Source organism: Ahaetulla prasina, chromosome 6 (assembly GCF_028640845.1).
Source record: "Ahaetulla prasina isolate Xishuangbanna chromosome 6, ASM2864084v1, whole genome shotgun sequence".
Classification (NCBI taxonomy): Eukaryota; Metazoa; Chordata; class Lepidosauria; order Squamata; family Colubridae; genus Ahaetulla; species Ahaetulla prasina.
Window position 1 is genome coordinate 62,671,222 of NC_080544.1, and position 26,820 is coordinate 62,698,041.

Consider the following 26,820-nt stretch of genomic DNA (forward strand, 5'->3'; position numbering starts at 1 on the left):
TAGGATGGGCAAAGCTGCTTCTTTGCTGTGCCTCTCAGCATTTGTTCATGGATCATGCAGAGATGACAGCTATTCTCATCGGAATTGACCCGCTGCTTCTCCTATCTTTTGTTTTTATGCTTGCGCAGGCAGCTGTTCATCCGGTCGAACATTTACCTCATTCCCTGATGTTCCCGGAATTGTTTCCCTTTCAGCCATGGTGCTCTCCTCAGTCTGAAGCCAGATACCTGGCTTCAGCTCCTCATCCTCATCCAAGCTGGCCTCCAATGGGGGCATAACAAGACTAATAATAATCCCCATCCGAAAAGATATTAACTGGCTTGGGTACAAAGATTTTTTAAAGATTTGGTTTTTCAGCTGGTTTAAAAAGCCAGTAAGACTATTCAAAATGGTAGACCATTAATCCTAACATTAACATTTTCCTCTGTTGGATTCTTAATAGAATAGAATAGAATAGAATTTTATTGGCCAAGTGTGATTGGACACAAGAATTTGTCTTGGTGCATATGCTCTCAGTGTACATAAAAGAAAAGATACGTTCATCAAGGTACAACATTTACAACACAATTGATGGTCAATACCATCAAGAAGAGTGATCACTAAGGAATGACATAAAGTTCTCATTGTCCCTTATAATAAAAGGCAGGGAAAAGAGTAGACTTGATCGCCTAAATCAGCAGTTCTCAGCTGGGGGCCGGAGGGTATATCATCGGTAACATTATAACATACATAACATCAGAGTTGGAAGGGACCTTGGAGGCCTTCTAGTCCAACCCCCTGCCCAGGCAGGAAACCCTACACCATCTCAGTCAGATGGTTATCCAACATTTTCTTAAAAATGTTTTATTTCAAAAAGTATTTCAAAAAGGCCCCAGGTAAAAAATGTAAGAAGTAGGCCATGGCATATGTTGAGACGGGCACAGTATGGAAATTTTGCATACTGAAATTCAGATGGTTGAAAAATAAAGGGGAGGGGTAAAGAGACCAAGGGCAGAACATTATCCAACCACGAAAAGAATTAGGTATCTGAGAACTGTATTGGCAATAATGTTCTATTTTGAGGAGCCATGGTTATATTGGGCTAGGGAATTGTTTTGAAAAATGGAAAAGTTTCTGATGTTAAAATTCAAGAGATATGTAATTTATCTGTTTCTGAAAAGGCAATTTTATCCACTGATAAAAAAATAACAATATCTTCTCCTTTTCGTCATCATGGAGAAAATCTCTCTATGTGATTGCTAGGAGTTAAAAATGACTTGATGGCACATTATCAGTCAGAAAATGCTTTCCTTTGGCCTTGATTTTATAAAACCTTGTAACAATAGAGAGTTAACACTTATTTTCTTTAATTTAGATATGCTTTAGTATTGTTTGATATGTGATGGAAATGTGATATGATAGCTTCCCCCTTTTGGTGTTTGATGCTGCTTTATTTTGTTCTTTTCCTATATTTTCTTTTTTCCCCACGTCTTTCTATTTATTCACATGAAAATTCATATGAAATTTGTTAAGATAAATAAACTTTATTATAAACCTTAAAAAAAACATCTAAAAAGAAAAAAAAGAGAAAAAATGTTGAGTGCATTGAATACTTTGTAGAATCATTGTTTATTTTATATGACTGAAATCCGGGATAGCATGACTAGGAATGCTAAACTATTCTTTGAATTTGGTACGCTTATTTGTGCTACAGACACGGATCCTAGTGACTCATAACCTAAGCTTCCTTGCACAAGTTGATGATATTGTCGTATTAGAGACTGGAACTGTCATGGAACGTGGTTCCTACAGCACCTTACTGGCAAATAGCGGATCATTTGCTCAGTTGCTCAACACGTATGGCAACCAGCAGGATAATATACATGAAGAAGAAGCTATGGGTAAGGTAGTAACAGTAACTAAACATACAGCATCTAGAATTACTTTTGTTTTAAGATGAGTTAATTAAGATGAAGCCATAACAAAACACATATCATGGCAATAAGATGTAATATGATGATCTTCAGATTTCCTCACCTGGGAGTTATTTCCATTCTTTTATTCAAATATCCCATGCTCTTGGTTATTTTTAGCAGGAATGGATGAAGAGCAGGAACTGGATGATTATCCTGAACTTGTAACTGAAGAAGTACCAGCTGATGTGGTGACTATGACACAGAAGAATGAGGCCAGTGTCCAACAAAAAATCTTCAATCGCAGGTCAGTTCTTTTACAAGCCCATTATTCCTTTATTCCTTTCTGTCTTCCTATTCTCCACTTGTTTTTTTTCTCCTCTTTTCAGTCACTGTTTTTCCCCCTTCTTTTTTCCTGCCCCTTTGTGATTTTTGTATATCTCCTGATCCTGGTCTGGTTATCTTTCTTCACAAATTATTGAAGCATCACTGGAAACAGCTCAGCAACCAACATTTTATCTTTGTTCTCCTGATGCTGGTTTGTGTCATCCACAGACCATAATTTATAAAGCTTTGTTCTACTGTTTACCATACTGCAGAACATCCACTAGCAACAAATAGAAAGGATAGAAAAGGGATCTTGGGCAATTCATTGTTATAATGACAACTCTTTCTATAACCACAGCAATGCCTGGCTTCTCCTAATGTTTGTGGCTAAGGAAAAGTTATCAGACAAAGCAGTGGGCAATTTCAAGAAAATGTTCCTTTCTAAAATATTGTGCTGCAGAAATAATTAATAATGACAGCCCCAGTATAACCAGTATATCATTGTCTTCATGCTCGTCTTATCATAGCTTGCCCTAATCGGGGCATCTTCTAGATATATGGGATATGTATTTATTTTCCTACCTTAATCCTAACATGCTGAATAACAAGATAAAACAGTGGGGAAAAAAGTAAAATACACAATGAGGTACAAAATGCTGCTAAGGACCAAAGTAAATTCAATAAATCCTTTTGAAAAGTAGAATTGAGGCTATTCACTCATCCACACGTCTTGATAGTACCTAGATTTGAGACGGTTTCTCTGTCAACTTGCTTGGATGATTTCAGAGCTCAGAACATCTTTCTTTCCTGACCCATTTTGCAAAGCTAATCTTCTCTATCACCTTTGCTGTGGTGCTTGCTTTATTCTATTGTGGACCATCGTTTCACTATGAACACTACATAGCTTAGTTCATCTCAGGTACAACAACTGCTAAGCAAAGTCAAGTTGAAAGCTCCAGGATAAGGTGATGAAAAGTACTTGTTTGCAGAGGTATATACCATTAACCAAATATATGAAGAAAAATGATGTGGATACATGCACTTGCAAAATTGCATAGAAACAAGACAAAATGTATGAACCTGTTTTGACCTAGGCTTCCTGATACAGTAACAGCACACAATGAGTCCCAGAAAACCCTCTTTTTATTTCAACGGTTGTGAATTCTGCTCATTCAGAGCCTGTTCATTCTCAATCTGTTCGTTCACAGATGAGTCCCAAATAGTTGTAAAGAGTCCGACAGAAGTCTGCCACAGTTCTTCTGATAAGGCTAATAAGCACCCACCTTTATCTCCCTTGACATGCTGCCAAGACCTAATTGGTGATTAACATTGCAAGGCCACACGGAACACAGAGTCAACACAGAGCTGCAGTCTTGAAACCGGCCAGCACGAACAACAGTTGCTTCCTGCAAAGGCCCACATGCCTTTGCTCCTCCTTTATGTCTTATGGGAGGTGCCAATCATCTCCAAGCCCTACTCCCAAGTCAACTCTTTCGTTTTAACTGTTCTTGCCTTCTGGCAGCTCTGCACATGCACGCACTGGGAATAGGCTCCCCCTGTTCCTTTGCCTCACTGATGTCTGACTCTAGAGGCTCCGGAGGCAACACATAACTCCCAGATGGCCCTGGCCCCATCTCTGCCTCTGATGCAGAGCCCTTGTCCGAGCCTTTCCTAGACTCCAGGACAGACCCATATTCCTCCCCAGCCTCCTCACTGTCCAACTTTGCTGCCAGTTCTGCAGGCTGCCAGTGGATCACAACAAAAGCCAGATATAAAATGGTATTTGATTTGATTTAATTGAAATTAAGTTAATTACATTTTATTAATATAATTCTCTTAAGTTTCTCCCATATTAATTCCCAATATGTCATATTAAAACTTTATGGTGGTAACTTATTTCTTGGAGCTAGATCCAAGACCTGGAATAAAGTTACTCATGTCATTCTCTGAACTTATATTATTACCACAACAACATTAGAAATCAATTTCTCAACACCTGCCGGCGTAACACTTTTATTATCCTTGCATATATGCCCTGCTTTTGGTCTAGGTAGAATTTGAAGAACACACTCAAAGTAGGATCATCCATACAATGTTATAGTTTGTATTACCTCCAACATTCTGACAAGGAATTTTGAGAGTTATAGTCTCCCTATATCTACACAATAAAATGTTTTCCTTTTTTCCTTCCTTCCCACACAGCCTATCTCTTGGCAGCTCACAATGTAACAAAAACTAAATAAAAACACAATACAAAATAGATAAATAAGGATGGGAATCTGAACACACACACACACAAACACACGTACACACATGCACACACACACACAAAACATGTACAGTATAAAACATCCAATAAGGGGCTCCATCTAACCTAATTTGGGAAAATATTCTTTTAGAGAGTCCAGGATGGCATCAGGATGGGAGCCATGGGGGATCTCATCCCAGAGGGCAGGTGCTGCAATAGAGAGGGTATGTGTCCTGATAGATGGCAAGGTTTAATTGAATGAACTCTGAACATACCAACTCCATTAGGTTATACTGGCTGGGCAGAACCAATGGGAAAGAGCCATCAAACAACCTGCTTCTCTGGACTTCTATAGTATTAGCCAACCTAGAATTTCATCACTGTGTTCCTTTCTGAGCTGTTTTAGGCAGGGGTGCATACTGCATAGATATTATGAACCAGGGGTGAAGTCCAGCAGGTTCTGACAGGTTCTAGACAACCGGTAGCAGAAATTTTGAGCAGTTCGGAGAATCGGCAAATACCACCTCTGGCTGACCGCAGAGTGGGGTGGGAATGGAAATTTTGCAGTATCCTTCCCCTGACACGCCTACCAAGCCACGCCCACCAAGCCACACCATGCCCACCAAGCCACGCACCCACAAAAAAATTGGATTTCACCACTGTTATGAACCCTTTGGAAGATTTTTCTTTTCCAGAAATGTTTTTAAAAAGCAAGACAATATAATGCCAGAGCAGCCAAGTTCTAGAAATTCTGCCATTACCATTTCTGTTTTAGCCGCAGTACCAGCAGTAACATATCCATCAGGAAGGTTCATCAAGGGCATTTGAATGAGAAGAAAACATTGACAGAGTTTAAAGGACAGAGATTGATTGATAACGAAGCCATGGAAACTGGCAAGGTAAGAGATGAAGACATGGGAGTGTTACACCCTTCTCAAAGAACTAGATAGAGATTATTTATGGGGGATAGTAAAGGGATCAATATAGCTTTGTGGGGGTTTCTTTTTGCTGTGACTAGATACATTATGATAACTTTACACAATACGTTATTATGTCACACACCTTCCACAATGAAAGGCTGTTGCATTGGCTTTTGCAGGGCTAACTCCATCCTCCTAGCACATATGAATTGGTTTAACCACATAACCCTTTAGAGCAGGCCTGTCCAACCTGTGGCCCACAGGCCGCATATGGCTGTGGACAACTAATAATGTAGCTCCACAAAATTGTGAACTTTTAACATTATGTAGTATAATTATATACCTTAATTAAATTATATATATATTTATATGTGCCCCAAGACAATGCCTTTTCACTCAATGCTTTAGAGCTTAGTCCTTATTGTTATTAAAGTTATTAAAGTGAAATATAGTCCTTGTCTCTCTTCAAAAATTCTTGCAGTCATTGGAGATTATGTGCTGCCTCAATGTGGATGTTCCTTATATGCCTACAATTGTATACCAAAGTTGTTGCTAAACTCCAAGCCAGGTTCCAACTCCACTGTAAGCAATGCTGCTGTTAAGCAACCAAGCTCAGCTCCTAAGCTCCAGGCAGGATGAAGCCAAGATTGAATGCTTACTGTGGCTTCCGGTCCTGGCAGCTGACCTTATGTCTTGCCTGGACATCATTTTCCATTTCCTCAGGCTGAGGGTGAGAGGTATGCTAACCTAGCAGGCTATGGACCTCAGCATAGCTCTGAAAGGGCCAAGCTGGGGCTAAAGTTGCCAGCTGTGATCACCATTAAATCAACCCAATAGTGTGGCCATGTTGGCCAGTCTGCTTTTTTCTCAGCAGGTTCCTCAATTGACTGCTTCCCTCTCAGATTTCTTGGCAGAGCCAGGACTGTAAAACAATCATGTCCCATTAAGGGTTGGGGGATGGGCTGAAAGTAACTTTGGGAGGGCTTTTGGTTTTGCCTAACAGCAGCCATTCCAACCCATGTTTTCAGAATTGCTTTTCCCAAGTGCAGACCACACTTTCAGCTTTATCCCTAAGAAAGTATGATGACATTCTAGTTTTGTGGTCTCGATTCTGGTTTGCTTGTGTTTGTACTCTTTTTTTTTTTTTTTGCCATTATCTGATGCTTAATATAAGAATTTTTGGATTTCCACTACAGCCTTCCTGAGAATAGCTCCGTCTTTAGTTATTATATTCTAAGCTGTTTTTATTATATCCATGTCAATATATTTGTGAGACCTAGATTTACTGGAATGAAAAGAGTCTGCAGGACCTAACATTAGAAAGTGCAAACCAATTGTGCAGTGTATGATTCATCACAATGCTGTGCTATGCAGGTGAAGCTATTGACGTATCTGCAATACTTTCATGCTATCGGTTGGGGCCTCTCAATATGCATCCTCATTGGTTATATTGGACAAGCTGCATCCTTCATTGGTTTCAACCTCTGGCTTAGTGACTGGACGAATGATGCTCTACGCTATCAGAATAAGACCTATCCGGTCACACAACGTGATATGCGTATTGGAATCTATGGAATACTGGGTGGAAGCAACAGTAAGTTTCCCCAAAGTCAGACCACTTGCTATTATCTGCTTCCCTTACCCCCTCCTCAGATGGGAAAAAAAACACCTTATTCTGTCTCTGGAGGGACAGAAAATCATCATAAACAGCATAAAAAGCCCCTCTAGCTCTCATCATCAATCTGATAATTTATACTATACAAACATGTTGGTAGATTCTTTTTGGAGGCTTGAATTCTGTATGTCAGAACAGAATGAATTGAGACAACATAGCAGAGGATTGAGTGGCATGTTTATGATGTCATCAAGATGCAACACAAAGGTAACAGAAGCCAAATGCATTTTATGCAGAGTACCTCTATCAACGATCCCCACCTGCATTGGGGTCTGAACAGTGCTTGTGTTTCTTCTAGGTCTCTTCCTGCTGATTGCAATTGCTCTTGCTTCCTTTGGGACTATCCGAGCTTCCCGGGTCCTGCACGAACAGCTCCTCAGTAATATCCTGCGAGTGCCTATGAGTTTCTTTGATTCAACACCAACTGGTCGTATAGTGAACAGATTTGCCAAGGTCAAAACTCTGACTTTGTGAGGATTTTATAATTGATACAGCCTAAGTACTAATCATGAGGAGTGGGCTTGGATCTGAGGGTCCTTCTGGATGCAACTCCTGCTTGAGAAGGAGGTGGCAGTTGTGTTTAGAAGAGTTATAATACAGCTATTTCTAGTGTTCTAATTACAGTAATTTCTGGATCAGAAAACTCTGCTCACAATCTGTCATCCTCTAGTCATCTGTCATTTGGATTGTGTAATGGAGTTCTCAGAAAGCATTTGGAAACTACAGCTGGTAGAAAATAGAGTGGCCAAGTGCTGATGGGTGTTTCCCATACTTATGTGATTCTATTGCTTCAGGAGCTGCATTGGTTGCTGGTTGGCATCTGGATACAATGCAAGGTGCAACTTATTACCTTACAGGTTCTTCATAGCTATGACATAATTATCTTTAGGACTGGTTTCTCCCAAGTCATCTGCTTGTCTGATCAAATCAGATAGGCCCTTAGGCTTTGGGACTCACCCGCTGCAGAGATCTAATCTCCACCTTCCTCCTGTGTTTCAAAAAAGTCTTTCCTAGATATTTTCTCTTAGGCTAGAGATTTTGCCTTACTTACTTTGATCTATTTCCTATCACCGGTCAATAATTTAATTCTTGATTATATTGATACTTTCACACATATTCTTTGCTCAGACATTTCAATACTGGGTTTCTAATATTTTCCAATCTGGGCCAATTTGGACTTCATGCCAAGCTGTTTTCACACACAGTCGCTCCCTCTGCTACAGACAATGTAGTAATTAACCATCCATAACTTAGTTAGCCAACCTTTGCTAACATGTGAACTAGGGATTTTTGCACATTTGAATAAAGGAAAGAGTAAAGCCATTCATAAACAGAAAATTGGCCATGGATGCATTTTCTGTGTCTTCTATATGGAGGAAATTTAAGTTAGTCTTCTTATTAGCTTATCAACCATCACTGATGCCCAAATACTACCTTTAACATTTTGTATTGAAATCCTTGAATGCAGAAAATTATTTTTTATAATCCAAGAACAGTTATGAGATATCCTCACCACTGCAACAGAGTTATTTTAAACACCAAGCATCATGGGAAAGATGGCATACAATATGAAAATAATAAAGGCAGGCATTACTTGAATTTGGTATAAAAGTACCATTAGATTGCATCATATGCTTCTGCTGAGTATTCTTATTTTACTAGTTTTATTTTTATTATCACCTTCTTTTTTACAGGATATTTTCACTGTGGATGAGACTATTCCAATATCACTTCGCTCCTGGATGAACTGCTTCTTTATGATTCTCAGTACTCTAGTGATAATTTGCTTAGCTACACCTTATTTTGCAATTATCATCCTGCCTTTGGGGATCCTGTACTACTTCATTCTAGTGAGTTGTCAATAGGGCTGGGAGTGCATATTCTTGCAATAAAACCTTCAGAGTTCTTATTCAGAAATTCATTTCTAAAGACAGCTGCTGCCGCCTCTTTAGATCCAAATCTGTGATGCTTTGTAGAATGTGAAACAAAAGACAGTGAAAGTCCTGTATGTTTCATAAAGAATATTTAATATCTTATTGTACTCTCAATACTCAATAATATTGCATTCTAATATTCTTAAGTATACTTGACTCTTTTGGATCTCTGTCAGAAAATGTTGACTCCCCGTACATCTTTCTATAAAATAACCCTAACCCTAACACTGTTATGGATTTTCTGGTGAGTCTTGATGATAATGAAAATGCCATAGAATGAAGAATTGTTTGAACCTTGGATATATAAAACAAGAGATTAATTAAATCACATATTCCTAAAATTGAATAGGCCTCTTTTCCTCTCATAACGAAGACATGTCCCAGTATTTGCTTTGTTCATTTCTGAAATGATATTCCCCTGTAGCTATGACAGTGATAAGATAGCAAAGAACATGTTAAAAGAACATGGCCAGACTCTGAGGTGAATTGTATGTAAACACACACATCTATGTTGTGGAGAAGTAGGCCTTTGCTTTAGGAACATTAATTATAAACAATTTGCTCAAATACAAGAATTATGTGCCAGAATAATGTACACTTGAAACGATAGGATGCCACAACTTTGTTTTATGTTAGTTAAAACTGAGAAAAGCAAACTCCAATATGATGTGTCTTAATATAGTTTCATGGATCTTGCTGAGCTATCTCTTTCTTCCTAGCAATTCTATGTGGCTACATCCCGCCAGCTACGACGTTTGGACTCTGTCACCCGGTCTCCAATTTATTCCCATTTTGGTGAGACTGTATCAGGTCTCTCAGTCATCAGGGCTTTTGGGCATCAGGAACGCTTCCTGCAGCACAATGAGAAGATTGTGGATGTGAATCAGAAGTCTGTTTACTCTTGGCTTGTTTCCAACAGGCAAGTCTCCTGTAGAAGATATAAATCTATGATGTAGATTGTCAGGTTTTTTTGTCCACTGCCATCATGTAAGAAAACTGGTCTCCCATCCTCAACTGCTGAACTTTCTGCAGATCATTGACATTTTGCAATATTCTAGCCTGTGTGAGAGCATGATCTGATAGGTACATCTAGCCAGTTTCTGGCCTTTACTCTAATGTGGGCCATTTATCCTCAAGTAGCATCACTAAATAATCCTCCTAAGGTTAGCCTTCTAAAGAATAGAGTGAAGTGAAGTAGAGTAGAGAATTACTTGTAAAACAACAGAGATGAAGACGATGATGGTGATGATGATGATGATGATAACAACAACAACAATAAAAACTGTAACCAGTAGAAGGGAGAAATAATATGTAATAAATGGATAAATAATAATATAGTCACACTCTATGAATACACATTAGAATTAGTACTTCTCAGTTTGGTTTCTTCCTCATGAATTTGACCAACTTCTTGAATTCTCAGATAATATTTGGAAGACATGAAATTGGGAAGATTGGCAATAATAAATCTGAAATTTAAAAGTAATTTTCTTTTCCTCTTGAGTGATTGACTGATGTATACGGTAGTAGTCCTCAACTTATGACCACAATTGAGGCCAAAATTTTGCTGCTGTTTGTTAAGTGAGTTTTGCTCAATTTAAGACCTTTCTGGCCACAAAGTGAATCACTGCAGTTGTTAAGTCACAGAAGCTAACATGGTTGTTAAGGGACTCTAGCTTCCCCATTAATTTTGCTTGTTGGAAGGTTGCAAAAGGGGATCACATGACCCCAGGACCTTGCAACCGCCATAAATATGAACCAGTTACTGAATGGTCGAATTTTGATCATGTGACCATGGGGCTGCTGGGACAGTCATACATTTGAAAAAATGATCATGTCAATGTTTTCAGTGCCATTGTAACTTTGAACAGTCATTAAGTGAACTATTTTAAGTCAAGGACTATCTGTAGTATGAACCAGGTATTTAGGAGGTCAGGAGAAGGTAAACGGGGCATTTCTGTTGCAAGCCAGTGAGAGGAGATTAATTTGAGGTTATTCTGGAACAATCTCTCCTTTATAAAGCAGTAAATATTGCTTATAAGATTCATAGACTCCCATTCTCTCTCTCTTTCTAAAGGTGGCTGGCTGTGCGACTAGAATTGGTGGGGAATTTGACAGTTTTCTTTGCAGCACTTCTAGCAGTCTTTGTTAAAGATTCCTTGAACAGTGGCATTGTGGGACTCTCCATCTCCTCGGCTCTGAATGTGAGTAACGGAGACTCATATTTTAAGACAAAGAGATAGCTGAATGGGGGCTTGCTGTGTATGTGTTACTGACATATCTGATGTATCAGTTTTGATTGTAAATCTGTCTGGCTGCAATCCCCGAATCATGGGCTTCTGGCACAGTTTTTACTGCAAGTCCATTGTGGTAGTATAGTACTACTAACAATAAGAGAAATATCAAACAGATAAACTTTAAATGTGATGCTCAATTGACCATAAGATTAATTCTGACAGTGAAAGTCATATATTAGAAATTATACATTCTCAGATGAAATCAGTGGATTTATAAATCAGTTCATAAGCATTGTGTTGAAAAGAAAGTGGAATGAGATAAATAAGATTTTTTCTTGAAAATTTGGTAACTAACCCTGACTGTATACAACTGAGGGCCTCCAGATCCCCTGCATTTGAACTCCCAGTAGTCCAATCTAACCCAAATACTGAATAGTGAAAAATGCTGAGAATTCTAGTTCAAGAACATTTGGAAAGTTTCCCCTTTGCATTGCCCAAAAATGTTGAAGTTATTCCTCTGCACTATTCTAGCAACTAGCAACATCACAGTTTTTTGTAAAATAAATGAATATGGAAATGACAATCTTGTTGGGGTCTATAAATTGCATCCAAATGGAATATATTCAATGTAAGTATTTGATCAGAGAGAGGGAATTGAAGAAGCAGAATGATAGTGATACCTCCATTAATTCATTTAGGTAACTCAAACTCTGAACTGGTTGGTACGAATGACGTCGGAGCTGGAGACAAACATTGTGGCTATTGAGAGATTGCATGAATACACAGAAATTGCAAATGAGGTACAGAAAGTGGAGCTGCACAAATAATATATACTTGTGTACATGTGTGAGATGAAGAGATGTGTGAAATTGTTCTAAGCATGTTCTTCTAATGGTCATCTTCCCTTGTGTAGGCACCATGGGTGACAACACAGAGACCACCTTCTCAATGGCCCAACAATGGAGAAATCACTTTCATGGACTACAAGGTTCGGTATCGGCCAGAGCTAGAGCTAGTTCTAGATGGGATCAACTGTGACATCAAGGGTACTGAGAAGGTGAGATATCTTGGGAAAAGGCATCAATGGAGCTTTCAAGGTTTTACTGAGAATGAGTATGGTCCAGGAGAAAGAAAAGTGAAATCAAGCGGAGATAAAATGAGAAAAGGGTGTCTGTACTGGGCCTACATTCCATATAGTAATTTATGCTAAATTTCTCAGATATCAAGAATGACCTTTTTTGCCAAAAGCAAAGTAACAGTTACTGAGCAACCTGTCCTGGACCTATTTGGCAATAGCAGGAATGGAGGATGTAAGCACAGTTGGATCACAGACACAGGCCACAAGAAGAGAGAAATTAAGGCTTTATCAGACACCTAATTCCTTGAATTCTGCCTTCTCAGATTGGTGTGGTGGGCCGAACGGGAGCTGGAAAATCCTCTCTTACAAATTGCCTCTTTCGCATCTTGGAAGCAGCTGGAGGGAAGATCTTAATTGATGGAATTGATATAGCAACACTTGGCCTTCATGACCTACGTGAGAAACTCACGATCATCCCACAGGTAAAAGAAACCCTAGAGCATGGGTGTCAAACTCACGATATCACGTTGCTGTCACGTGATGTTTCACTGCGTTTCTCCCCTTTGCGGAACTGGGATGGGCGTGGCCTGCACGTGATGCATCTGGCCTGTGGTTGGTTGCATGAATACTGTACCAAACTCCATCTGCACTAATGATAAGGAGGGATAAGGAGGTGTTCTTTTTTTACCATCTTGTGATTACTACTTCCTTTAGAGTAGGTACTAACAGGGGATCTAGGCCAGGGGTCTTCAACCTTGGTCCCTTTAAGACTTGTGGACTTCAACTCCCTCAGCCCCTCAGCCAGCAAAGCTTGGCTTGAAGTCCACAAGTCTTAAAGGGACCAAGGTTGGAGACCCCTGATCTAGGCAATTTAAATTACCCTTTTGAATTCCAGGAGTGAAGGAGGCTGAAGAGCTGAAGAAACTTACTAATTTTATTATTCAATTCAACTTAATTCAATTATTCAAAGAGGTAGCTAATACTATAGCTACCTCTTCTACATATGGGCTGTGTTTACACAACATGTTAAAGATGTGTCTATGCGATTTAGTTTGTTCTGCAAACCCACACCATTTGGTTAACTGATGATACAATGTATTATGAAAGGAATGACACAATAGGCTAATCCAGCTACTATATAAAGTGTATTATCTGCTCTGGATGTACAGTAGCTGTGAGCCTTGAAAGGTGGGCCAAACAAGAAGCAAACCCAAGAGTAATAGCTCTATCTTTATAGTAAGTTACATTAACTCCCCAACCTTTACAATCCAAGAAGTAGGGAGAGTCACTTCTGAGATGTTTGTCACTTACCCTTTTTTTTTGTGGGCTCAGCTGCCTCTTATCTGACCATAGCCTAGCCTGCAGATCTTCCTTCACTCTCCCAATGTCATTCCCAATACCATTACAGTAGCAGAAAGCAATTTCAGATGGTTAAATTCAAACTTGGACACTGAGCCCTATTTAAAAAAATGAAATTCAATGTAAAGAAAAGTAAAATCTTACACTTAGGCAAGAAAAAACAAAAGTACACATATAGATTAGTTGAAACCAGGCTTAATAGCAGTAACTGTGAGAGGGATCTTGGAGTCTGTGTGGACAACCAGTTAAATAGCAGCCACAAAAGCCAATGCAATCCTAAATTACACACTGTAAGCCGCCCTGAGTCTTCAGAGAAGGGCGGGATATAAATGTAAAAAAAAAAAATTGCATTAACAAAGGGATACAATCAAGATCAAGGGAAGTACTAATACCACTCTATAAAGCCTTAGTAAGACCTAGAGTACTGCATCCAGTTTTGGTCAGTACACTATAAAAAAGACGTTGAGACTCTAAGAAAGAGTGCAGAGAAGATCAACCAAGATGATTAGGGTACTGGAGGCTAAAACGTATGAACAATTGCAGGAACTAGGCATGGCTAGTCTAGTGAAGAGAAGGACCAGGGGAGACATGATAGCAGAGTTCCAATATTTGAGGGGCTGCCACAGAGGGGGTCAAGATGTTTTCCAAAGCACCTGAAGGACAGACAAGAAATAATGGATGGAAACTGAACAAGGAGAGATTCAACCTGGAAATAAGGAGAAATTTTCTGACAGTGAGAACAATCAACCAATGGAACAGCTTGCCTTCAGAAGTCGTGGGGCTTCATTACTGGAAGCTTTCAGGAAGACAGGACTGCCATCTGTCAAAAATGATGTAGGGTCTGCTTGGGTGGGGGAGGGTGTTGACTAGATAATGTCCCTTCCAATTCTGTTAATCTGTAACTTTATCTACTTCTACTCTCTTACCTCAATTTATCTTAGCCATAGTTCTTAATCAAACTAGCCTTGACTAAAGTGCCTTGTATCTACATTTTCAGGATCCTATACTCTTTTCGGGGAGCTTGCGTATGAATCTGGATCCATTTGATCAGTATTCAGATGAAGACATCTGGCATGCTCTAGAATTGGCACACCTGAAGTCCTATGTACAAGCTCTACCTGAAGGGTTGTCTTCTCCAGTGAGCGAAGGAGGAGAGAACTTGAGGTATAGGAAATTAGTGAAAATGGCCATGAGCTGATGTCATCTTAAGATACCTTACGTGCTTGTGCTATTCAAGTATCTCCTATTTGGCATTATTCTGTAGTTGAGTCACACAGCCTGGCTTGATTGATGGAGAGTATTATCTGAACTGATGTTCATTTCAGTTTCCTGCAGTTATTTGCATTAATTTTTATAGTAGCATCAATAATCAATTTTTATTTGTGTTCCTCCCCACCCTCCAGTGTGGGGCAGAAGCAGCTTGTATGCCTGGCACGAGCCCTGCTTCGTAAATCTAAAATCTTGATTCTGGATGAAGCAACAGCTGCTGTAGATATGGAAACTGATCACTTGATCCAAGAAACAATCCGAAGCGAGTTTGCCAACTGCACCGTAATCACCATTGCCCATCGGTTACACACCATCATGGACAGCCATAGGTAAAAGTGTGTGTGTGTCTGTGTCAGTGAGCGAAAAGGTAGACAGCCAGGAGCGGAGTATTTCTACCATGCACACCCAAAAGACCATGCAGAATAGCCATGGGAGGCAGCAAAGGAATCCATGATAGAGAATATTACACTACAGGCATGAAATCTGCCACAACAGGATTGTATGGAGCACTTTAAAAAAATCTGTAGTAAAAGTAGTTAAAATACACTTCCTGCATGCCTGTCTGTTCCTAAAAGAAATGTAAATATAATATAGACATCTAAATATAACACAGAAATCCAAGGAATTTCAAATGTAATCTCTTTCAAATGTACATATGTTGAAATAGGACCAAAAATAAAAACAAGATTTGAGATCCATTAGTATGATTTTTTTTTTAAATGGATGGATTTCTGAGATAAGACAGCAGAGAAATACTTTGGCAAGCGGAATATACATTTTAAGAGAAAAAACCAATACAGACTTAGCAAAACAACAACAAATACTTGAAAGCCAGAATGTACATAACCTGTTCAAACCAGCTATTTTTCCCCTTGAGGAAAGCTGTTCTGTCAGGTTGGATTCTAGCCACAAATTCTCAAAAAAAGAAAAAGAGAATTATAGATTTCTCTCAAGTATTTTAAACTTTATTTTGTATTCATGGCAAGATGGTAAGCTGCTACAAAAGCAGTATTAGAAAACATGCCATGATCTCACTAAATCCATTTTACACCACTCAGTAGAAAGCAATAAAGGCGGCACAGAAGCTTTCAGAGCTCAGCATTTTGGCAGAGCCACTGAGCCTGTGCCTTGCACTTTGCCACATAAATCAAAGTAATGCTTTGGTCTTGCTAATTTATACTGACCTTATAAATTGACATAAATCAATGAAATAGATCTTGAATGCAAGTCAGTATTCATATGATGAAGTATAAATCAACTATAGAAATGTCTGTTCCTATTGTAAACAAAAACTGAAACAAGCAAGCAGGAAGGGAATGGTCAGCTTAAGACCCCTGAAAAGACATTAGGAAATGTGTAGGCCACATGACTACATAAAATTCTTTATCATATGGATACTATTGGTTCTCAATAATAAGACCTAAGAAATCCAAAGAAATGGAATGGCGGAGGAGTAAAACAAGAATTAATGGAGCTAGGCACTTTTCTACCATCAGATGTAACAATGGCCATCAAGTAAGTCTAAAAGTGGATTAGACAAACTCTTAGACGATAAAGCTATCACTGGTAATCGGTCAAGCTAACTGCACAGTGTTCCAGGTAGTATGCCTGTCCATACCACTTGCAAGATAACATTATTAGGAGGGTAATAGGTTGGCTTTCCAGAGGGAGATTCCACATTTTAAAATTTTGCTGGATGTTAGGCTATGTAAGAATAATTTATAACTGTGTCCTTTCTTTCCTTCCTGCTGTTATATAAAATAAAGAATAATCTGGGAACTGGCATCTAGTGAAAGAAAGCCCAACAAAACATTTTGGAGAATAAACTATTGTTCAGTTATTGTTTTTACCATAAAGCTCCAGACTCTTGCTGAGATCATAAGCAAGAGCAATTAAGAGGGTTAGAAAAAACTCTTAAGTCTTGTTGCATGTCTCACTTGGTTTCCTTTTTATCATTTTGATTCCTAAATCTATACTTTCTTGCTGAAACTGGACTGATATCCAATCAACTCTTTTCCTCTGTTCACCCTTTCAAAATTATATAATGGGTGATGCATGTAAGTACAGATAGTCCTCAACATATGACCACAACTGAGCCCAAAATTTATGTTGCTATGCGAGAAATTTGTTAAGTGAATATTACCCCATTTTACAACTTTTCTCGCCACATTTGTTAAGTGAATCACTGCAGTTGTTACATTAGTAATACATTAGTTAAGCGAATCTGGTTTCCCCATTGACTTTGCTCGTCAGGTCATAAAGGGGAATCACATGACCCAGGGACACTGCAACTGTCATGAAGGTGAGTCAGTTGTCAAGCATCCAAATATAAATCATGTGACCATGGGGATGCTGCAATGGTCATAAGTGTGATAAATGGCGATAAGTCCCTTTTTTCAGTGCCGTTGTAACTTCAAACAGTCACTAAACGTACTACTGTAACTTGAGGACTACCTGTATTGAAACGTTCCCAAATTCATATTGCTCTTTCTCTTCTAGGGTGATGGTACTTCAGGAAGGAAAAATTGTAGAATTTGACAGCCCTGAAGAGCTGCTTCAACAGCAAGGCATCTTTGCAGGGATGGCCAGGGAAGCTGGCATAATAAGAAGTCAGGACACTGCACTTTAGAGGAACAGAAGCTCAAGGCAGAAAAATCACCGGCAACCTTCTGCGGCATTGCGATTTTCTTTGATCTGCCACTGGCACTGAATGAAAAATGTTACCAGTGCTGCTAGTGTCACTTACCCTTAAAACACTATAGTTTACAGAGCATTACCTGAGATTTAAAGGCAGCTTTATTATTTTTGGGTCAGCATCGGCATGTGTTTCCTTACCTGGAAAGAACTTGAGGTTTGGCATCATGCTAACATGTTACCACAGGGTCTCTACGTGAAATCAAGGAATAAAATGTGGGAAACCATTCTGAGCAATTCAGATTTCATAACCTTCTTGCATGTATGTTGTATATAGTTTTTTGAAGGTTGGCTTTTATACTATTCTTCTTAGAGGCACTCTTTCCCAATCTGGTAAATTCAAGATAGACTGAATTATTGTCCTCTATGCTGGCTGAAGATTCTAGGCGATGCGAGCCAACAATGAGAGAGAGCATAGTGAAGCAGGCTACTAGCAGGTTATTTTTCAATCTTTTGGTCTTTATTAAAAAGATCATAAAAAAGATTCCAGAAGTATTTTGGACTTATCAAAATGCTTAGAGTCTTTGTAAGATAAATCTCTCTTATTTAGTTTTTGATATAAACTTTTACCAGTTATTATTGGAGTTAAAAAAGTAACTTTTTATATTTATTTATCAAATTTATATAGACACCCATCTCCTCCAAAAGGAAGCCTCTGGGCAGCATATATAATTCTTCTCAATAGCCTGTAGTTAAGATTACCCGAATATGGAAAATAAATTTGTACACTAGGAGAAAGAGCATTGTTTCTGTCCAAAATAAATACAAGTAATTTGAGAAATATATTTTATTTACACAACAGCAACTCAAGCAAGTTACTCAGGAAGCAAAACACAGCTTTTACATTCTGCTGCTTCCCTCAGAGCATAAATGCTCCCCCTCCAGCTCTGACCTGAGTCAGGGACAAAAGAATTGCAGCCTTGCCCTGTCACAGATACTGCAGCATGCAAGATGAGCACCAAACCTGAACCAAAGAATTATTTTGCCCAACAGCAAACAATATTAACTAATACTGGGACAGGGAAAGGACACATGGAATACTTGCTTCTTGGTGGTAACTTCTCTGAACCCCCTGCCTTTCTGTTAGGCTCACTCCTTACAGGGCTGAAGATACGTGGTTTCACAAAGGGCAGAAATACCAACAGCTATTTGCCATAACTATTAGTAGGTTCAGCTACACCTTTTGAGCACCAGCTGCTGAAGGACAACAGGAAGATTGGGCCTTAAGAGGCGATTTTATTCATTTGTTTCTTTATATCTTGCCTTTATTATTTTTATAAATAATTCAAGGCAGCAAATATACCTAATACTCCTTTGGCGACTCTTCTGAAATACTGGACTTATAGCAATAGCACTTAGACTTATATACCACTTCACAGGGCTTTACAGCCTTCTCTAAGCAGTTTACAGAGTCGACATATTGCCCCCAACAATCTGAGTCCTCCTTTTATCTTAACTGGCTCTCTTCTCATGCTTTTGCACCAATAGTCAGATAACTCTCTTGGCTGCATGATTTCCAGCCACTTTACAATCCAGTTAATGGACTGAATGTCTACCTCAATTGGAAATATGAGCTCTACACAGCACTGCTAAGAGGAAGACAGGGCTGTCTCAGGCTGCACAGTAAGAGCATTGCATCCAACTTTGGGGGAAACCAGATCCACCTCCCCACATAAATATACTGAAATCCAAACTTTCAGAAGAATGGCGTGGATGCAAGATTACGCCCTTGCATGGTAGTTATCAAGGCATCAGTTTGTGACATCTCCTATTCCAGCATCTCACGTGTACTCAGTCTTGCGAATGTAACTGGATGGTACATAGCCCCGTTTCCCATGCGCTTCTGCCAGCCACCATTCCTGGTTGCCAGTTATGTCTTCAAATTGTAGAATCTTTAGTCTTTGATTGGCTGTTACACTCAGTTCATTTGAATTGCGGCCCTTAAAGGTATAAAGGGCATAATAGACCTGGAAGCAAAAAATATAGAAGGAGGTGAGAAAGAGCACAGGAGAAAACCAATTGCTATCTTCACTTTGGGCCAACCAGAACCCAGCGTGCACCTTCCAAATTGTTCTTTTTATTTTGCTACACAACATTTTGGAGATTCTCTCTCTTATAAGTAGGAAACCTATTTCCAGAGTAGATCTACATAAATGTGCATTTCTTTCAGCAAAGTGTGAGGCTATGTTAAATTCTTCCTAGTCATCCAAAATACTGCATTACTAAGAAGATGTTAGTTATAAAAACTAGCTAGCCAATTTAGAATTGATATACTAGTCTTGTTCAAACCATAAAGCAGAATTTGGTTTGACCCATTTTGGCTTTGTCCAGTGTATGAATCCAATCAATTCTGGGTTTTGGTCATAATCAACCATGACCAAATGAAATTGGTCAACCATGATCAAATGAAATTTAAAATCAGGCCATTAAAAGCAACAAGCATGTGTCTACATATGCTTCTGTCCCACTCACCTGATTTCCCATGCACTCACTGCTCTTCAGCCTTAAGTTGTCCACTGATGGGGTTGGCCTTGCCTTGTACCGGGCTTGGTGCCCATTTCGTGCATCTGGATTACTGTGTCGCCGAGATGATGGTGGATTGCGGGATGGCTGTGCAGAGTCCACAGTGGGACCCATCTGGAGCTGGCAAACAGCATCCAGCTCTGAGAGAGTCTGAACAGAATTAATCAGGTTGCCTGGGATGCCAGAGTCCTGTGGAGGCTTGTGCGGGCTGTTAACAGATGTGATGGTCAAAATGTTGTTTGGTGTACTGATTCCATGGGATGAGGAAGAACCACTGAGTTCAGAGTCACCAGATGAATGACTGCCCAGAGAGACATCTGAGTGGCTACAGCGTGGATTGTAAGGTTTCAAAAAGGAGCTGTACACAAAGCCCTTTGTCACTATAGAGATGGGACAAGGAAGAAAATAATCACTAATGCTAAGCATAATAAAGCTGGGAACAGGAGCTAGGGCTGAGGTTCAGAAACATTTCCACTCACCTCCATTGTCAATAAGCCAACGATTCTGACTGCCCATAGGATCTTTTTTCTTGAGAACACCCACAAGATCCCCCTCCAATAATGACACATCCAACTCTTGAGCTGCATTGAAGTTACGCTCAGCCTGAAATAGCTTCTCAGGAGGATAGCGGGCCAGGAGGGCTGCTCGCAGTTCATCTGACTGTAACATGTAACTGGGCTATAAGAGAGAAAAACAACTCCAGTGAAGGGGAAGGGAATAATCCAGGCATCTATAGTTCTTCACTTAGACTCATCTTTAAATAGTGAGTACCAGTAGTGGGTTGCTACCGGTACGCAGCGGTTTGGGAGAACTGGTAGCACCGACGATCACCTGGTAGCGAACCGGTTCCTCCCGATGTTCAGACTGACCCACTCGTCTGCCCAGGCTCCTGTTTTATCTTTATTTTCTCAGCTGATTAGTGCGGCAGAGTGGATTGCCATGAGAATCAGCTGTGCTCTCCCCAGTAGAAATGTGAAAGTGGAAAGTTTTTGCAAACTGCACATGCACATGCGCACGTGAAGCACGAAGCAGGCACACAAAGCATGCGATCAGCGAACTGGTCCCACCACTGGCGAGTACCATATTAGATCAGCCAAAGAGCTTCATGTAGTATAGTAATCAAGTTGAAGCATTACATTTTAGAAGCTCACAAACATGGTTGAAGAACTGGGATGACAGAACTTTCTGTTGTTGCTCCCAACAATAGGCTTTTAAAGTATATTACTTATGATTCAAAAAGTAACCTATAGCCAATGACTAGTAATCACTGATAGCCTGAACCTCCATGACATTATCCAACCCTCTTTTAAAACCTTCTACCTTGGTGACTATTAGCGTATCTGATGGCAATGCATTCCACAGATTCTCTGTTTACTCTTTTCAATATCAGGAAGAATACATTAAGCCCCCAAGTAATCTTCACCATGACCATACTGACATTAATGTCATAATTCCACCTCTAGAGGGCAGCCCTCCACCTCTTGTTACTTGTATAGAACTCACCATGCCCAGAAGGGGCTGTTTTCGCACTGACTGGCGCTCCAGGCTTTTTCTTTCAAAGGGCTTTTTAGTGGTAGCAATGCTCTCCGGAAAGAAGGTGAAGACCTGCAGTTGCTGGAGGACTCTACTATGCTCTTCCTGGAAGATGGCAATAAGATTCCCTTCCCTGCCAACCACTTGTAGCAGCTGAGATAGAGGAAAGCGATATTAGGCACGAGTCAGAAAAGGACAATTTTAGGTAAATTCTTCTCAATAATAACCCACTATATTCAGAGTAACCATGACGATAATTTGATGGTTCCAAAACAGTGAGGATTACTTTTTCTCATATCCGTGTTAGTGGAGAGGTAATCAGTATTAATAATTCTACCATGGATCTCCTCCAAGGAACATTTCATTTAGAGGTCTGTATGCTCAGTGAAAACATGCCTTAAAAGTGGAAAAGATGGAGAAGAAAACCAGGAAGTGCCATGCTCTTTCCTTCCATTCTCATGGAAAGCACTAGCAATGCCAGCCACTCGCAGCTTCTGTACTTACTGAGAGCAAAGGCTGAAGTTCCTGCAGTGCCAGACGTACAAAGTCACAGTGAGCCTCAGCATAGCTGCGCAGGCAGCTAGTGAAAAGCTCCTTGGCACAGCACTGAAATTTGGGCAGTTCATCCAGCAGCTGGGTGTTCAAGGCCTCATAATTGTTGCGTGCTGACTGTAATTCTTCCAAGGTCCGCTTGTCCTTCAACCTCTCAGCTCGCTCAGTGCACGTGTGAAAATCCAGGAGCTTATCAAAGCGTTTCTGCACCAGTTTGTGAGGCCCAGCAAACATGTTCAGCAGCTGATTCAGAGGGGTGATCACCAGACGCTCAGTGCGCTTCTTCTGCAAAGCAGAGAGCAACAATCAGACCTAGGTATCACACTGCAGCTTTTCCCACTCTGCCAAATTACTTTGATGGATTCAGTAGAAACTGAACAAGAAAACTTCTTCCGTTAACAAAAGCAAACCCTTTCATTTATACTATCATTATAATCAAATAGGCTTTATTGGTTTGCCGTATATGTTTAATGCAAAATAGGACATAAAATGATAGGATTGGAAGGGACCTTGAAGGTCTTCTAATTAAATCCCGTTTGAGCAGCAGACAAATGGCTCTCTCTCTCTCCTTTATCCCTGAATAGCAATAGCATTTATATACTGCTTCCTAATGCTTTACAGCCCTTTCATAGCAGTTTACAGAGTCAGCATATTGCCCCCAACAATCTGGGTCCTCATTTTACCCACCTCGGAAGGATGGAAGGCTGAGTCAACCTTGAGTTTAGTGAGATTCAAACTGTCAAATTGCAGGCAGCCAGCAGGCAGCAGAAGTTGCCTGCAATACTGCACTCTAACCACTGTGGCTCATAATGTAAGATCTCCCACATTTAGCAGAAATTTTGAAACCATCAAATATTTTCTTCTCTCCATTGCCATAGTATTATTTGTCCAGCAAATTTACATGCCAGCTGCTGTCTATAGTGTTTTAGAACTTTCATGTTTTTTCAAGAACGTTTCCATATTTCTAGGGATTCTGTAATTCTGTGCCTGTAGTGATGGTGGTAGAGGTAACAGTAGTAGTAGTAATAATAATTTAATGTCCTCCTGATGATTTAGATTATAACTTCCTAGCCAAAATGACCAGTGAACTGGGGAAAGGGGACCTCTCATCAAAAACCTTTAGGAGGGAGCAAGAGGCTGAGAAGGATGCTTAGAGAACACTTTATTATAGCCAAAAGCCAGTTGGGTCTACTGCTTAGGGAAAAGATCTTTAATCTCTTCTAAACAGATTCGTCTTCCCAATGTTTCTGGTAGTAGATATTTTACCTAAGTTTTCAAATGAAAGAAAGGAATAAAGCTCTCACTCACGAAATCAGAGAACAGCTGATCACTGATGAAACCATGAATCTTCTGGAACTGCTCCAATTCAGCACTACCCTTCTCCATGCACAGCTCCCACATACTCAATGCTGCTGTCACTTTAACACTAGCTGATTCCTGAAGGCCAAAACAACAACAACAACAATCTCATAAGCATAAATTGGCTTGAAATATGCTCTTATTCCAACTAGCTCCAGAGGCAGGCATAGTCTTGAATTGTGGGCCTGGCATTATACAAGCCTAGCCATGGGAGAGTCTTCCAATCCATTCCTTTGACACTCCTCAGTCTTATTAGAGACTGATATCACAATCTTTCTCAAGGTACCCTTCCCCCTTTAACAGACACATAGACAGACAAAACTTATTTACCCTGATATGTTGAAGATAAAGGGAAAGATCCCGGATAAAAGATTTAATCAGACGCTGCTGCATCCTGAAATTCTTTTCAGTCTCCTCAAAAACCTCATCTTTGAGCTGCCAGAGAGAGGGTGGGAGGGAGGGAGAGAGGCTGTGAACCCTCGGAAGGTTCCCGCTGTGCCAAATCCTTGTAAAAACTTTAAAACATGTGAGCAGAAAAAGCTCTTATTCACCTGGGGAGCAAAACCCGTGAGATGTTTCAGGTGACTGCTGACCCGATTGGATTTCTTGATTATAGAGTGGAAATTAAGTTTGGAGATCTTCTCAATCAGGCTATCGTCATCAGTCTTCCTGTATTTCAACACTGAAAAGGAGACAGAATTAGCCCCATACTGGGGAGTTGTTAGCTGACCGGCTTTTCTGAGTTTTTGTTACAGATCCCATTCTCACTATCTCATTCTAACGCCACCTGAGTATTACTTTTAAACCGGAAGAACACCATCAAAGCTAGTGAGCACAGCATAGTTGTATTAAAGTTTAATGGTTTTTTTGTTCTTATTCTCAACACCCACAGAAATAGCTATTCCCAACCCAGGTACACTTTAGATGTGTGGACTGCAATTCACACAACTCTCAGATGAATCCAATCTTCCCAACTTGGTCTATACTTCATGTCTACTAAAAATAGATCTCAAAGAATACAGTTCTCTACTGGCTGAGAAGTGTTGTGGAGAAAGCAAGTTTAACCACACGCCCTCACAGCAGCCCACCTGGTACAGGCAATCTTCAAATGCAGCATTGCACAGCTCCTTCCCACTTATCCACATTGGCTGTATTACTTCAATGTTGGTTGCCCTGCAGCTCACCTAGATCTTTCCGGCGCTTGTACTCGTTGAGGTTACCATTGATCTCCTTGACAGCTAAGACAGCAGCTGCCAAAGGAGCACGATCAAGGTGCGATTCGGGAGTAGCACTCAGGAGTTCCATCAGGAGCAACGGATAGCGCATCACACGTTGGACAGGCTTGATCAGGAAGGAGCCCAGGTCAATATAGTTGGTGCAACCCCTGAAAGTGTTAGAACACAAAGGAGCACTTGGAATCAAGTGACATCTGGACTCTACTGCTAAATGTACTGCACTCTAGTATTTATTTGGCATATGGCATATCATATATGGACTAGCAATATATATATTAACATTTACATGCACTCTAGTAACCACTCACCTTCAAAACTGACTTCTCTCTATAACCTAAACTATTACATCCAAGTAATTCCACATCTATCAAGCCATTTTCTTGCCAGAAACCCCAGCTCTTCACAGCTAAACAGCATGACACCAGCGATCCCAGCCACTAAATTCCACAAATCTTTATATGCATCCTTCTCTGGCTAATGTTAACAATATTCCCTTGCTGACTAGTTGCACCTGCTCAATATCTACACTATTCATCTTGCCACACCCAATCCTATCTCACGCGCCTCAATCTAAGCAGGCTAACAGGGCTGTAAACTGTTCGCTTCTTTGAATCCCGACCATGCAAATGATTTCTGTAGTTGTCTCCTACAAATGGCTCATCCCCCATTATATTTCCAAATCCTTTTCTGCTGTTTTAGACACCTAAACAAGTAAATCAATAATATATAAAGATGCTTACCATTCAGTGTACAGACTCCTGGCAGTCCCGCAGCAGGAAGAAAAACATACAAGAAAGAGTAGATGATGAGCGTGTTTTATTTTATTGCCTTGCAGCTACTAAATTGCAGTGAAATCAGCAGATGGACATGTCAAGCAGCCACTGTATGCATCCCCTTCTACTTTTTAATTCATAAGGTCACACTTATGCTAGGATAAGAGATACACCTGAGGCAGTGTCTCAAATACCACACAAGCACAAATCAGCAGTTGTCTAAGCAGCTTAGAAGTCCATATTGCCTTTTACCTGAGGATCTCCAGAGATTCCAGCAGGAGCTTTTGCACCCTTTCATCCTTTTCATAGGCCTCTAGAAGAGCAATAGCTTCATCGTGATTCTGGCAATATACCTTATACACAGCCTCCAGCTCAGCCCGTAGCTCCAGAAAGACTGGCCCTTAGGAACGGAAGTAAATTGTTAATGTGGTAGCACACAGGCCGTATCATATTGCTTAGATTAAATAACTAAATAACTAAGTTATTTATTTTATAAAACACATAAAAAGCATCAAGCATTAAATTCAGCGATAAAACAACTATTTACTTTGAATAATAATAAAATTAAATAGTACAATATATATTGTAAACAGATATGCAGCCAATATAAATATCAGCTCAATATAAATTCAGTAATTCAGGAAATTGTGAAACATTATGAATCTTGTGACAATTGATTCAATTCTTTTTAATTGTTAATTGTCATGTTTTTCTATTTTATGATTTTATGGCAGCGTAAGTCCCTCAGTCACTTTGGATACTGGGTAATATCTAAATTTAACAAATAAATATCTTAAATGCAGCTTGGTTTATTTTGAGATTGTTCCTGTTACAAAAAAGATTCTTGCGTGGAATTCTTCATCACGCAGAACTCAGTTGTAAAATATATTCCAGGCTACATAGATTTGTAACAATTTCTACAAAAATGTTAAGAACCATTATTTTAGTATTTTCCTTCATATTTTTTTCCAGTAAGAAAAATGTACTCCTGATGGCCTCCTTTTTCTAGTTTCAGTGCCTCTCTTGTACTGTATGAAATCATATTTTAAGAATTTTGGTTATTGTGTATTATTTGTAAATATTAATGCTGATATCTCTGAAAGAAAAACAAAAAAAGCCAATCTCTTTATTTCTTGATGTAACAGATATGGGAAACAACCCCAAAATTCAATGAAGAGCACCATTAATATTATCTAAGAATATTGTACCAGG

The 26,820-nt window shown here is 39.7% G+C and overlaps 2 protein-coding genes across 8 annotated transcripts in view; one reads left to right on the top strand and one right to left on the bottom strand.

The window, feature by feature from the left end:
* The window catches only part of ABCC2 (ATP binding cassette subfamily C member 2), a 44,162-nt gene extending 25,857 nt beyond the window's left edge, over positions 1 to 18,305 (top strand). Inside the window, exons 19-32 of one of the 3 annotated variants that reach the window (XM_058187076.1) lie at positions 1,694 to 1,880; positions 2,073 to 2,199; positions 5,243 to 5,366; positions 6,762 to 6,981; positions 7,361 to 7,515; positions 8,757 to 8,912; positions 9,716 to 9,915; positions 11,074 to 11,200; positions 11,932 to 12,033; positions 12,147 to 12,290; positions 12,635 to 12,793; positions 14,668 to 14,834; positions 15,074 to 15,268; positions 17,439 to 17,737. In XM_058187076.1, the coding sequence (XP_058043059.1) occupies positions 1,694 to 1,880; positions 2,073 to 2,199; positions 5,243 to 5,366; positions 6,762 to 6,981; positions 7,361 to 7,515; positions 8,757 to 8,912; positions 9,716 to 9,915; positions 11,074 to 11,200; positions 11,932 to 12,033; positions 12,147 to 12,290; positions 12,635 to 12,793; positions 14,668 to 14,834; positions 15,074 to 15,268; positions 17,439 to 17,568 (2,193 nt within the window). In that variant the 3' untranslated portion in view covers positions 17,569 to 17,737. Of the gene's footprint in view, positions 1 to 1,693; positions 1,881 to 2,072; positions 2,200 to 5,242; positions 5,367 to 6,761; positions 6,982 to 7,360; positions 7,533 to 8,756; positions 8,913 to 9,715; positions 9,916 to 11,073; positions 11,201 to 11,931; positions 12,034 to 12,146; positions 12,291 to 12,634; positions 12,794 to 14,667; positions 14,835 to 15,073; positions 15,269 to 17,438 lie in introns of those variants that run through there. The other 2 variants (XM_058187077.1, XM_058187078.1) reach the window with 2 other exon arrangements.
* Positions 18,306 to 18,312: 7 nt separating this feature from the next.
* Positions 18,313 to 26,820, bottom strand: part of DNMBP (dynamin binding protein) — a 55,397-nt gene continuing 46,889 nt past the window's right edge. For 3 of the 5 annotated variants that reach the window (XM_058187079.1, XM_058187081.1, XM_058187083.1), the window contains 11 exons: positions 25,861 to 26,008; positions 25,576 to 25,593; positions 24,785 to 24,984; positions 24,152 to 24,282; positions 23,931 to 24,035; positions 23,550 to 23,678; positions 22,194 to 22,526; positions 21,660 to 21,842; positions 20,636 to 20,834; positions 20,106 to 20,536; positions 18,326 to 19,600 (listed from right to left, as the gene is read on the bottom strand). In XM_058187079.1, the coding sequence (XP_058043062.1) occupies positions 19,415 to 19,600; positions 20,106 to 20,536; positions 20,636 to 20,834; positions 21,660 to 21,842; positions 22,194 to 22,526; positions 23,550 to 23,678; positions 23,931 to 24,035; positions 24,152 to 24,282; positions 24,785 to 24,984; positions 25,576 to 25,593; positions 25,861 to 26,008 (2,063 nt within the window). In that variant the 3' untranslated portion in view covers positions 18,326 to 19,414. Of the gene's footprint in view, positions 19,601 to 20,105; positions 20,537 to 20,635; positions 20,835 to 21,659; positions 21,843 to 22,193; positions 22,527 to 23,549; positions 23,679 to 23,930; positions 24,036 to 24,151; positions 24,283 to 24,784; positions 24,985 to 25,575; positions 25,594 to 25,860; positions 26,009 to 26,820 lie in introns of all 5 variants that reach the window. The other 2 variants (XM_058187080.1, XM_058187082.1) reach the window with 2 other exon arrangements.